The sequence below is a fragment of the Aspergillus multicolor genome, assembly GCF_047715735.1.
Source record: "Aspergillus multicolor strain CBS 133.54 unplaced genomic scaffold BDW74scaffold_3, whole genome shotgun sequence".
NCBI lineage: Eukaryota > Fungi > Ascomycota > Eurotiomycetes > Eurotiales > Aspergillaceae > Aspergillus > Aspergillus multicolor.
Window position 1 is genome coordinate 1 of NW_027395954.1, and position 9,697 is coordinate 9,697.

Sequence of the window (9,697 nt, forward strand, 5' to 3'; positions counted from 1 at the left end):
AACAAGCCCCAATAAACCTCTCCGTGCTCTCCCTCGCCCTCCCCGCAAACTCCTTAAGCTCATAATCCCTCCCCCGCCCCCCCCCCCCCCCCCCCATCCTTCCCCCCATCAAAAATCTCCACCGAGAACCACCCCCGAAACCCGGTCTTCAGCACCGCCCTCCCCACAGCTTCAATGGGCAAATAACCCCCATCATACGGCATGGGCCTGAAATCATGGCTCCAGCGCCCCCTCGGCGCCGTCCCATCTACAACCCCGGCATCCAGTGGTTTGGGTTTCCCTGAGCTGGGATCAAGCGGGATATACGCGTCTGAAATCTGCAGGAGGTAGATCTTTTCACTTGGGACGGTCGCAGCAAGCTCGGCCATACTATTCTCGAATCGTTCTGTGAGTGTCTTCTCGTTGATGCTTCCTTCTTCAATGCGTCCAGAGACAGTGCTCGGATCCCCCCACTCCCCACCCGCACTCTGGAACGTATCAAGACACAGCCCAATATTCGGCCTATCGACTGCCCTAACGATCTCCCAGACGTCTTTCCACGAGCTCGCATGCGAACTCCAGCACCAGTTCTCGTAGGCTAATTTGAACGCCTTGGCGCCCAGGAGGTCGGCGAGTTCGCGTAGGTCCGCTACAATATCCGCCCTTGGACCCGTCGCTCCATTCTCTGAGGTAGATGGAGGACTCATCTTGTGCAGCGGCGTATCACTACTCCCCACCTGCAGCATCTTCGTCCCAGCCGCCTCCATGATAGAAATCCACTCGCGTGCGCGGTCAAACGCATCTTCACGTTCCTTGGAGCCGCGTGGCCATCCCTCGAAATTGGAGAAGGGCTGCAGCATCAATATCTCCAGCCCGTGCGCGATGCAGAGTTTCTTTACTTCGGCTGCGGCGATGCGCAGGGAGTCGTAGTCGTTTTCTGACACATCTCGGCCGGTGAGCGAGGAGGCGTATGCAAGCAAGTCGGGAAAGCCGAGTTCGATTCCGTTGTACCCGGCCAGTTGGATTGCGGAGAGTTTTTGGGGGAGTGGGATGGTGGTGCTGGTGTTTGGGGAGCCGAGGGAGACGGTTACGATGGAGAGAGGGATTTTGGAGTCTGCCATTTTTTTGCGGAATCTTTGTGTCTTTTTTGTGTTTGGGGATTTAGCCTTTGCTCGTTTCTGATTATTGTGTATGGATATGGATAGTTGATTGATTGATAAGGTAAAGCTGTGATGTATGTATACGGAAGCCGCAGGATGATGTAACGATGAGGTTGAGCGGATCATCGACCAAAGCCCCAATGACAGGCTCGGCGAAGCTTGAATTCGCCTCATGGATCATTTCGCGCAACGTGGATATATCGTGTCCGAATGTGGGATGATGTAAGGAAGCTGCACGAGTTATTATTTTCTGCGAGGTGGTTCTCGATCCTCGACTTCAGTCTCAATTCATCTGAACTGTACCTACCCATTCTATTTACCACTCTACTTAATATATCTATTATTTATTAACCACGACCTTACACAGATAACAATCAACATGCCCTCGAAAGACGAGATTGTCAACAAATTTAAACGCATCGGCATCGTGGGCTCCGGTAACATGGGGTCCATGATGGCATTCGCATTTTCAGAGATCGGTCTGGACGTCTCCATCTGGGACGTGAAATACGACAACGTCAAGCAGCTCCTCTCATCCACAGAAGACACGAAGTACCCCGGGAAAGTCGAAGGATTTGAAGATGTCTCGAAATTCACAGCGTCCCTAGAAGGAAAAGGCGAGCGCAAGATCTTCCTCTTTAGTATCACGCACGGCGACCCCGCTGATAGCGTGCTCGGAATGATTAAGAAGGATCTCAAGAAGGGGGATATCATTCTCGACGGGGGGAACGAGAATTATCGACGCACTGAGGCACGACAGGAAGAGTGCAGTAAGATCGGCGTTAGCTGGATTGGCCTTGGTGTGAGCGGTGGGTATCAGTCTGCACGTCGGGGGCCGAGTCTTTCGCCGGGTGGTGATAAGGAGGCGCTTGATCTTGTTATGCCGCTGCTGGAGCTGTATGCCGGGAAAGATGCGAAGAGTGGGCTGCCCTGTGTGACAAGGATTGGGCCAAAGGGGTCGGGGCATTTCGTGAAGATGGTGCATAATGGCATTGAGGGGGGCATGCTGAGTACGCTTGCCGAGGCGTGGTCGTTGCTACATTATGGGCGCGGACTGAATTATGACGAAATTGCGGATATCTTTGATGGCTGGAATAAGGAGGGCGAGTTGAGGAATAACTTCCTCCTCGAAATTGGTGCAGAGCTCCTCCGGGTCAAGAAGACGCCGCAGGGAGACGGTCAGGGCGAGGGCGTTGGCGACGGCGGATACGTGCTCGACGATGTCCTCGACAAGGTCGTGCAGGATAACGACAACACCGAGGGCACGCCGTACTGGTCCGTCATGGAGTCCGCCAGCCGGCACATCTCCGCGCCAACCCTCGCAACAGCGCACTTCATGCGCATCGCCAGCGGCAACCGCATCGAGCGCCTCGAAGTCGCGAAACAGCTGCGCGTCCTATCCCCTTCACCCATCCGCGGCATGAAAGACATCGAAGCCTTCAAGCAGCATCTCCACGCCGCCGTCTACGCCTCTTTCCTCGTCTCCTTCTGCCAAGGCCTCGAACTGATCGCGCGCGCCTCGGAAGACGAAGGCTGGGACATCGATCTGGGCAAATGCCTGCAGATCTGGCGGTCGGGGTGCATCATCCGGTCCGAAGGAATCGCAGATATCCTGCAGCCGGCAGTTTCAGGAAACAAGAACATCAAGAACATGAAGTTCATCGACGAGGTCGCGCAGGAACTGCACCGGACTTTCCCCTCACTAAAAGAGATTGTGCTGGCGGCTGTGAATGCGGACCACTATATCCCTGCTATTTCGGCGAGCCTCGAGTATGTGAAGTATGTTGGCGGCACGAATCTGCCGACGAAGTTCATGGAGGCCCAGATGGATTTCTTTGGCGCGCATGGGTATAATGTCCCTGGAGTGCCGGGGGAGGATCCTGGGCCCGTCAGTAAGGGGGCGCATCATTATGAGTGGAGGCCTGCAAAGTAGGTCATTGATATCTTTAGCAATTTTAGCGGACTTAATCATTTGAAACGAAGTTTTTTCCTTTCGGGTTATTCGAGAAACCTGCCCCTTTGGCCACATTGTAGCTTCAGCCTGGAGACTTTTGATGGTGAATCGATTTTTAACCTGGCCCAACACGAGTACAATGAGGAGGCTGTACCTGGATTCATAAAAATCTCAAGTCACCACCCATGTCACATCTGATCTGGTACTGTCAACAATGGGTGACGCCCAAGTCCGTTCAAGACAGTCACCGTTGAAGGACTGGCTGGCCATCTTCACTAGAGGCAAGTAAGGAGCCAAATCAGCAGGAAACGGACTTCACTGGCGAGGAATGCCAAACTCTCATGCCAGCTCGATGAAATCGATGAGAAAGACGAGAGAATGGATGCTGTCTTCAATGTTTGGGGATCGGTAGAGTCGGTGCCTGAGGAACAGGACGTGGCGGGAGGAGAAGCGGAGTTTGGCTGCTGAGAGGGGCAACGGAATCCCCGCCGCCGCGACTTTTTCTGCTCAGCCGCCATTGCGAATCCAACCCCTCCGATCGCTTTTAACCGGTGCATGTTTCTTACTCTTCGCTCCCTCTCCTCCCTTTCCAGACCCCTCCGAAGAATCGAGTCCCCTAGACAACTCGCTCGCAGAATGGCCGCCCTCCCCAACACCTACGCGGGTACGCCTCTTCCCTCTTCCCCTCTAAGATAACGCCAAACTGACACTGTCGACGGTTAGACCCCGTCCCCATCGCCGTCATCGGCGGCACCGGCCTCCGCGAACTCCCCGGCTTCACCCAAGTCGCCTCGCTGAACATCCAAACCCCGTGGGGCACGCCCTCCTCGCCCATCACAATCCTGCACCACACGCACAACGACCGCACCGTGGCCGTCGCCTTCCTGAGCCGCCATGGCGCGCACCACCAGATCGCGCCGCACGAGGTCCCAGCCCGCGCCAACATCGCCGCCCTCCGCTCCATTGGTGTCCGCACAATCATCGCTTTCTCGGCCGTCGGCTCTCTGCAGGAGGAGATCAAGCCAAGGGATTTCGTGGTGCCTGACCAGGTCATTGACCGCACGAAGGGGATCCGCCCGTTTACGTTCTTTGAGGGGGGTGTTGTCGGACACGTTCCCTTTGGCGATCCGTTCGATGAGCGCGTTGCGAAGATTGTGCGTGCTTGTGGGCATGCGCTTGAGGGGGAGGGCGTTAAATTGCATGATCGGGGGACGCTGGTTTGCATGGGTATGCCGACACCTTTTCTACCTCCCTAGCCATAATCTAGCAGACGGGAAATGCTAACACAACGCAGAGGGCCCCCAATTCTCCACCCGCGCCGAGAGCAAGCTGTACCGCAGCTGGGGCGGCTCCGTGATCAACATGTCCGCGCTCCCCGAAGCCAAGCTGGCCCGCGAGGCCGAGATCGCCTACCAGATGATCTGCATGTCGACCGACTACGACTGCTGGCACGAGGCCACCGCCGACGTCACCGTCGAAATGGTCATGGGCAACATGAAGGCCAACGCTGTCAACGCGAAGCACTTTGTTACGGCGGTTTTGAACGAGCTGGCGGCTGAGGAGAACGCCGAGCTCGTCCAGGCGAAGCAGTATACGGGTGCGGTCAAGTTTGGTCTTAGCACGGCGCACGCGAACTGGTCTGCTGAGGCGAGGGAGAAGATGAACTGGCTTTTCCCAGGGTACTTTGAGTAGATTATATATCTTGGTCCTTTAGCGATAGAGCATGGCTGAATAGAGTATGATTTATGACTGGTTTTGTTGTCGGTACCTTCGCTACCTACCTACTTCCCTCGATGAGAACAACTGCACCATATATTTTTTGGGCTAATTCAACCTTCGCGTAGATGAATCTCCTGTGCAAAGAACTTTTTATGATGAACAGAGCCTTGAAGAATGTAGAAGCGCAGGATCACGTGAAACCCTACTCTAACTTATCATCTCAACGGAACATGGAGATTCAGGGGCACAGCCAAATCCACAAATCAAACCATCACCATCCAGACCACCAGACACCACCCGAATAACGCTCCAGCATCAGCGAATCCGTGCGCTTCCCCTCCACGCCCGGAGTCCATGCCCAGGCTGCCAGTCGCTCAGCCGCAGCCTCTGATACGCGGCACGGGAAATTAGCGTCCGGAGATATGGATCCTTGGGAGTTGTCCTGATTCGCCCGCTCGCAAATGACGTCAATTGCGAGGGCGCTATTCCGCTCTGGGATGTATATCATTGCGCTGGTGCTGGCGAGGGTCTAAAAACTATTAGGGTAGCTTGAAGGATGGCGGATGTGTTTCGTTTTGTGTGGAGAGGTAGGATAAAAAGTCTGGAAGGGGAGGGAAGAATGACTATGTTTAGATTAGAAGTTGGTGTATAAGAGGGGTGAGCTGCTGCTGTTTTTCTGAGCTGGCTTTCTATTGTATACGCACGTCTCTCTCTGCCTTTACCTTTATTATCATCATATCGCTCGTTTGGACTTGAGAAGTCGTCCTCTCGTTTTTCAAGCAGTAAGTGCACTGTTATACCCCCCAAGATGTCTACATGGTCCAAGATCCATGCGCTAACATCTTCTTTCTCAGTCACAGAACACCTGGGCAGCCCACCTCACCACCAAGACTTGACTTGAAACACCTCTTCCTTCCTCGCATACCTATCTTTAACCTCTCCGAACCACCGACCAAACCCCTCACCTCCCTCTCTCAACTTCCTCCAACTACACGACGCCATGGCCCTCACAAAAGAAGTCCAAATCCTCATCGTAATAGTCGGATGCATCGTCGCCGTGCTACTGGGTTACTCAATCCACTACCTCGCCACAAACGGTTTCCAAGGGGAGAACGTCGTGAAGGAGATGAGCCACGAGCAGCGGCAATATATGCGCGAGTTTCGTCTGAAGCAGATTAATTGGATGGCGAGGGATGCTACGGCCGGACGCGGGTGGAAGAGGCCGCATCCCCCGCCTGGGGATGTCGAGAGTCAGAGACTGTCGAGGACGAGTGAGGGGACGGAGGGGTATTAGTTGGAGGGTATACGGGGGTCCGTGATGGGGAGGAGGTGTATATGACTGCATGTTGATTGTGGATATATGGATTTCCTTTTGTTGGCGGCGTTTGAGGCGTTGTGGTTATGGCTTTTTTGGTTGTATACAATGGTTTCCAGGACTAGAATTCCTACACATTGACCAGTTCATAGAAGACGTTTGTTTCAATTGCAAGTCGAAGAGCTCTACCCAACAAAGTTTGTATTATGACATTTTTCAAGAGAACGCTGGAAACTATTTATAGCTGGGGTGTTCCTGGCCTGTGCTAAGTGGGGTTGACGTTGCTTAGGAACGCCGGGGCCATTTCAGCTTCTCCAACTCTCCAACTCCAGTGAGTCTAGTCTGTCTTTTCGCACAATATTCTTTCCTGTCATCTGCAAGCTTGTAATCGCCGTCTTACTGTGATTATCCTGAATACCATTCTCTAGATAGAATAGATACCAACGACGACCTTGAACTCACCATGAACGAACCAGCCTCCACGCCTACAGAGACTCCTCTCACCAGCTAATCACCAGCCCAGCACAGAGAATCGCCAAAATGCCACGTACACCCTCACCACCCGACTTCGGCCCCCTCCGCACCCGCCGCGGCTGCAAAGTCTGCAAGAAACGCAAGCTCAAATGCGACGAGGCCAAACCCTCCTGCCGACGCTGTCTCTCCGCAAAATTCACCTGCGAGTACGGGCTGCAAACCGGCGCCTCCTACGCGTCGGCCCCGTCAATAGCAACATCCTCAATACTAGACGCCGATGTCTCACTCTCAAACCCACCAAGCACCGGCGGCGTCTGGAACGAGCGCCGCGCCTTCGCGTACTACTTCCACCACGCGGCGCCGTATCTGGCCGGCGGACTCGACCAGACATTCTGGAGTGTCACAGTGCCAAGGATATGCCGGGTTGAGACGGCGGTTTGGGACGCCGTTAATGCAATTAGCACGCTGTTTGAGTTCCCTGATATCTGTGGGGATTTTGTGTTCCTGCGCTCGAGAGAGAGGGAGAATGAGTCGCGGCTGAATGAGAAGCAAGCCGAGGCGCTGGGGTGGTACTCGCGTGCGCTGAGCAAGATTCAGACCGGAATTGAAAGGCGCAGTGTGAATGTCCATGTTGCGCTTGTTTGTTGTGTCCTGTTTATTTGTATTGAGATGGTGCAGGGGCGTGTTGAGGAGGCCCTGGGGCTTCATGGGCAAGGGGTGAGGCTTATACTGGATCTTCGGATTCGGGAAGGGGGTTCAAGTGTTTCTGTCACTGATGTTGGGTTTCGCGAGGCCACGATTGTCCCGCTGTTTATTCGGCTTGGGACAGCGGCGCTGAGTATCTCGGGTGTTCCGATTTGCGATCTGTTCAGTGGGCTTGATGGGCAGCAAGCCTATCTGTTTCGGTCGTTGGAGGATGCACGAGACGCGCTGATACCTCTCGCGGCGGAGGTGCAGATTTTCCAGCGAGACACCGGGAAGAATCCTTTCCTCGGCGTTGAGCCCGTGATAACGCCGCAGGTGCTTACCAAGTGCGTTCGTCTGCAGGGTCGTCTGGAGGCCTGGCACAAGGCATATACGGTCCTCACGGAAACACTCAGCCTGTCCTCAAAACCAGGTTCCGCAGCCTCCTCTGCTTCTCACTCGACTTCTAGCAGCGCGAATACCGATATTACCAACATCAGCATCTCCGCGATCCTCCAAACGTACCACGCAACCATCACCATAATCCTCTCGACATGCCTCTCACCCACGGCCTGCATCTACGACCAACATCTCGACTTGTACCGCACGATCATCGTCCAAGCATCCCTAGCCCTCGAGTGCTCACGGAAGCCGGACGGAGCTCAGCCGATCTTCACTTTCGAACTCGGGGTCGGACTACCGCTGTTCTGGACGGTGCTGACATGTCGAGAGCCGCATATCCGGCGGGAGGCGTTGGAGTTGCTTCACATGGCGCCACCGATGCAGGGGTTTAGTAAGACCCAGATTGGCATTGCGCTCGCGGGAAGGATCATGCAGCTTGAGGAGCAATTTGTGGAGGAACTACACGATCCGACATCGCATCCGAATTCTTCTGCGCTTCCGACGCCGCCCTCTGATTTCAACGACGAGAGCGAGGAGACGGAGAGTCTGGCGATGCGGATACCGGAGGAAGCACGAATACAGCACTATGCTGTCTTTCGCCCCTGTGATCAGCCGCATATCCTGGGTTCGCATGCGGAGGGGGTGGCTAAATCGGGCAGAGGCCCCGACCAGCTGTTTCTCAGGTTCACGCGGAATCGATGGGATGCTGCTACTGGAAGCTGGAGTTTGAGTGATGAGCTGGCCCTGATGGGCTGAGTAGGATACCTAGGCCGCCGGGCTGACAGAGTATTGAAGCAAGAACTCAGCAAAGTTTCTGTTGGATTGATCTCTGTCTCCATACTTGGCCTGGCGCCTACAAAGACTTGACATCCACCCATCACCCCCTTCCATACCCGGACTGGGCTGCGCCGTCGCAAGGTCTTTTTCGCAGGTGCCTTCAGGGAAGGACCGACCATCCCTGGCCCAAATGCCCGGCATCCATCGCGCCTTCTTTGTTAAGCTGAGTATGCGCGGAATCAGGAAGGCATGACCCATCCTGTCTATTTTAGGAAGGAACGACGATATTGTCAGGTTAGGAAGCAGCGACCCATCACACCACGTCCAGTTTGGGAAGGAACGACCCTGCTGTCTGAATTAGGAAGGAACGACCCGCAGCCTAGCTAGGAAGGAACGACACTCTTGTCTAGCTTAGGCAGGAACGATGGCCTTGCCTACTTTGGGAAGCAACGGCCATCGTCTCCAGCTTAGGAAGGAACGACCATCCTGTCCGGGCTAGGAAGGGGCGACCATGCTGTCTGATCTAGGAAGGAACGACCCTCCTGCTCAGGTTAGGAAGGAGCGACCCTTTTGCTCAATTTAGGAAGGAGCGACCCTTCACGCCCAGTTTAGGAAGGAACGACCCTCATGGCCAGGTTAGGAGGGAGCGACCCAATGCTCAGCGGAGGAAGGAACGACCCAGGTGCCCCGATGCAGATGCATGCAGATCAATGACTAGTCCTATATCAAAAAGAAAAAAGAAACAACAACTCTATAGCACAAGACCTCCCAATACTATCTACCTCATTCTTAGAAAGCTCCGGCAGGCCTGGGTGCTCATCTGGTTTCCTACCTGGGAAGCATCCCAAGCACGCCTATATCAGGCTCGATCTTTCCTTTCACCGTACCAGATAACGGGGGACGAAGGATGAGACAAGCACTGAATGGGCTGCAGTGGCTATGAATCCGCTTCATCACTGACCGGTCTGAAGGCAGCTTTGGGCAACCTCGGAGGTGACTTCAGCTTCCTCTGCCTGCTTCCCTGGTCTTCGTCACTCGTAGAATAGCCCATTGAGCAGTCAAGTCATCATTGCAGGTGACTTATTATACATATTAACCTGCTTGAGTCACCCTAGACTCCATCCTTGACACGGGATGGGAGAAATTCTGCGAGCTATGTGAGTGTAACGGGAAAGAAGTTACCAGGATTACAGACGTGGTCACCTCGACAATAGGCCTCGGAAGGACAATCGG

General features: G+C 54.5%; 3 protein-coding genes across 3 annotated transcripts; 2 read left to right on the top strand and 1 right to left on the bottom strand.

Moving 5' to 3' along the window:
- Positions 1 to 59: 59 nt before the first annotated feature.
- On the bottom strand, positions 60 to 1,100 carry BDW74DRAFT_165496 (sugar phosphate isomerase/epimerase family protein; the record flags this gene model as incomplete). The annotated part of the gene is made up of 1 exon (XM_073726422.1): positions 60 to 1,100. The coding sequence occupies one exon, from the start codon at positions 1,098 to 1,100 to the stop codon at positions 60 to 62; it is 1,041 nt and encodes a 346-aa protein (XP_073587422.1).
- Positions 1,101 to 1,518: 418 nt separating this feature from the next.
- On the top strand, positions 1,519 to 4,785 carry BDW74DRAFT_165497 (6-phosphogluconate dehydrogenase, decarboxylating; the record flags this gene model as incomplete). Its single annotated transcript, XM_073726423.1, has 3 exons — positions 1,519 to 3,031; positions 3,817 to 4,320; positions 4,388 to 4,785. 3 exons carry the CDS (start codon positions 1,519 to 1,521, stop codon positions 4,783 to 4,785), a joined length of 2,415 nt encoding a protein of 804 aa, XP_073587423.1.
- A 1,027-nt stretch (positions 4,786 to 5,812) lies between these two features.
- BDW74DRAFT_173931 (Zn(II)2Cys6 transcription factor domain-containing protein) lies at positions 5,813 to 8,417 on the top strand (the record flags this gene model as incomplete). The annotated part of the gene is made up of 3 exons (XM_073727899.1): positions 5,813 to 6,099; positions 6,604 to 8,312; positions 8,347 to 8,417. 3 exons carry the CDS (start codon positions 5,813 to 5,815, stop codon positions 8,415 to 8,417), a joined length of 2,067 nt encoding a protein of 688 aa, XP_073587424.1.
- Positions 8,418 to 9,697: the final 1,280 nt, after the last annotated feature.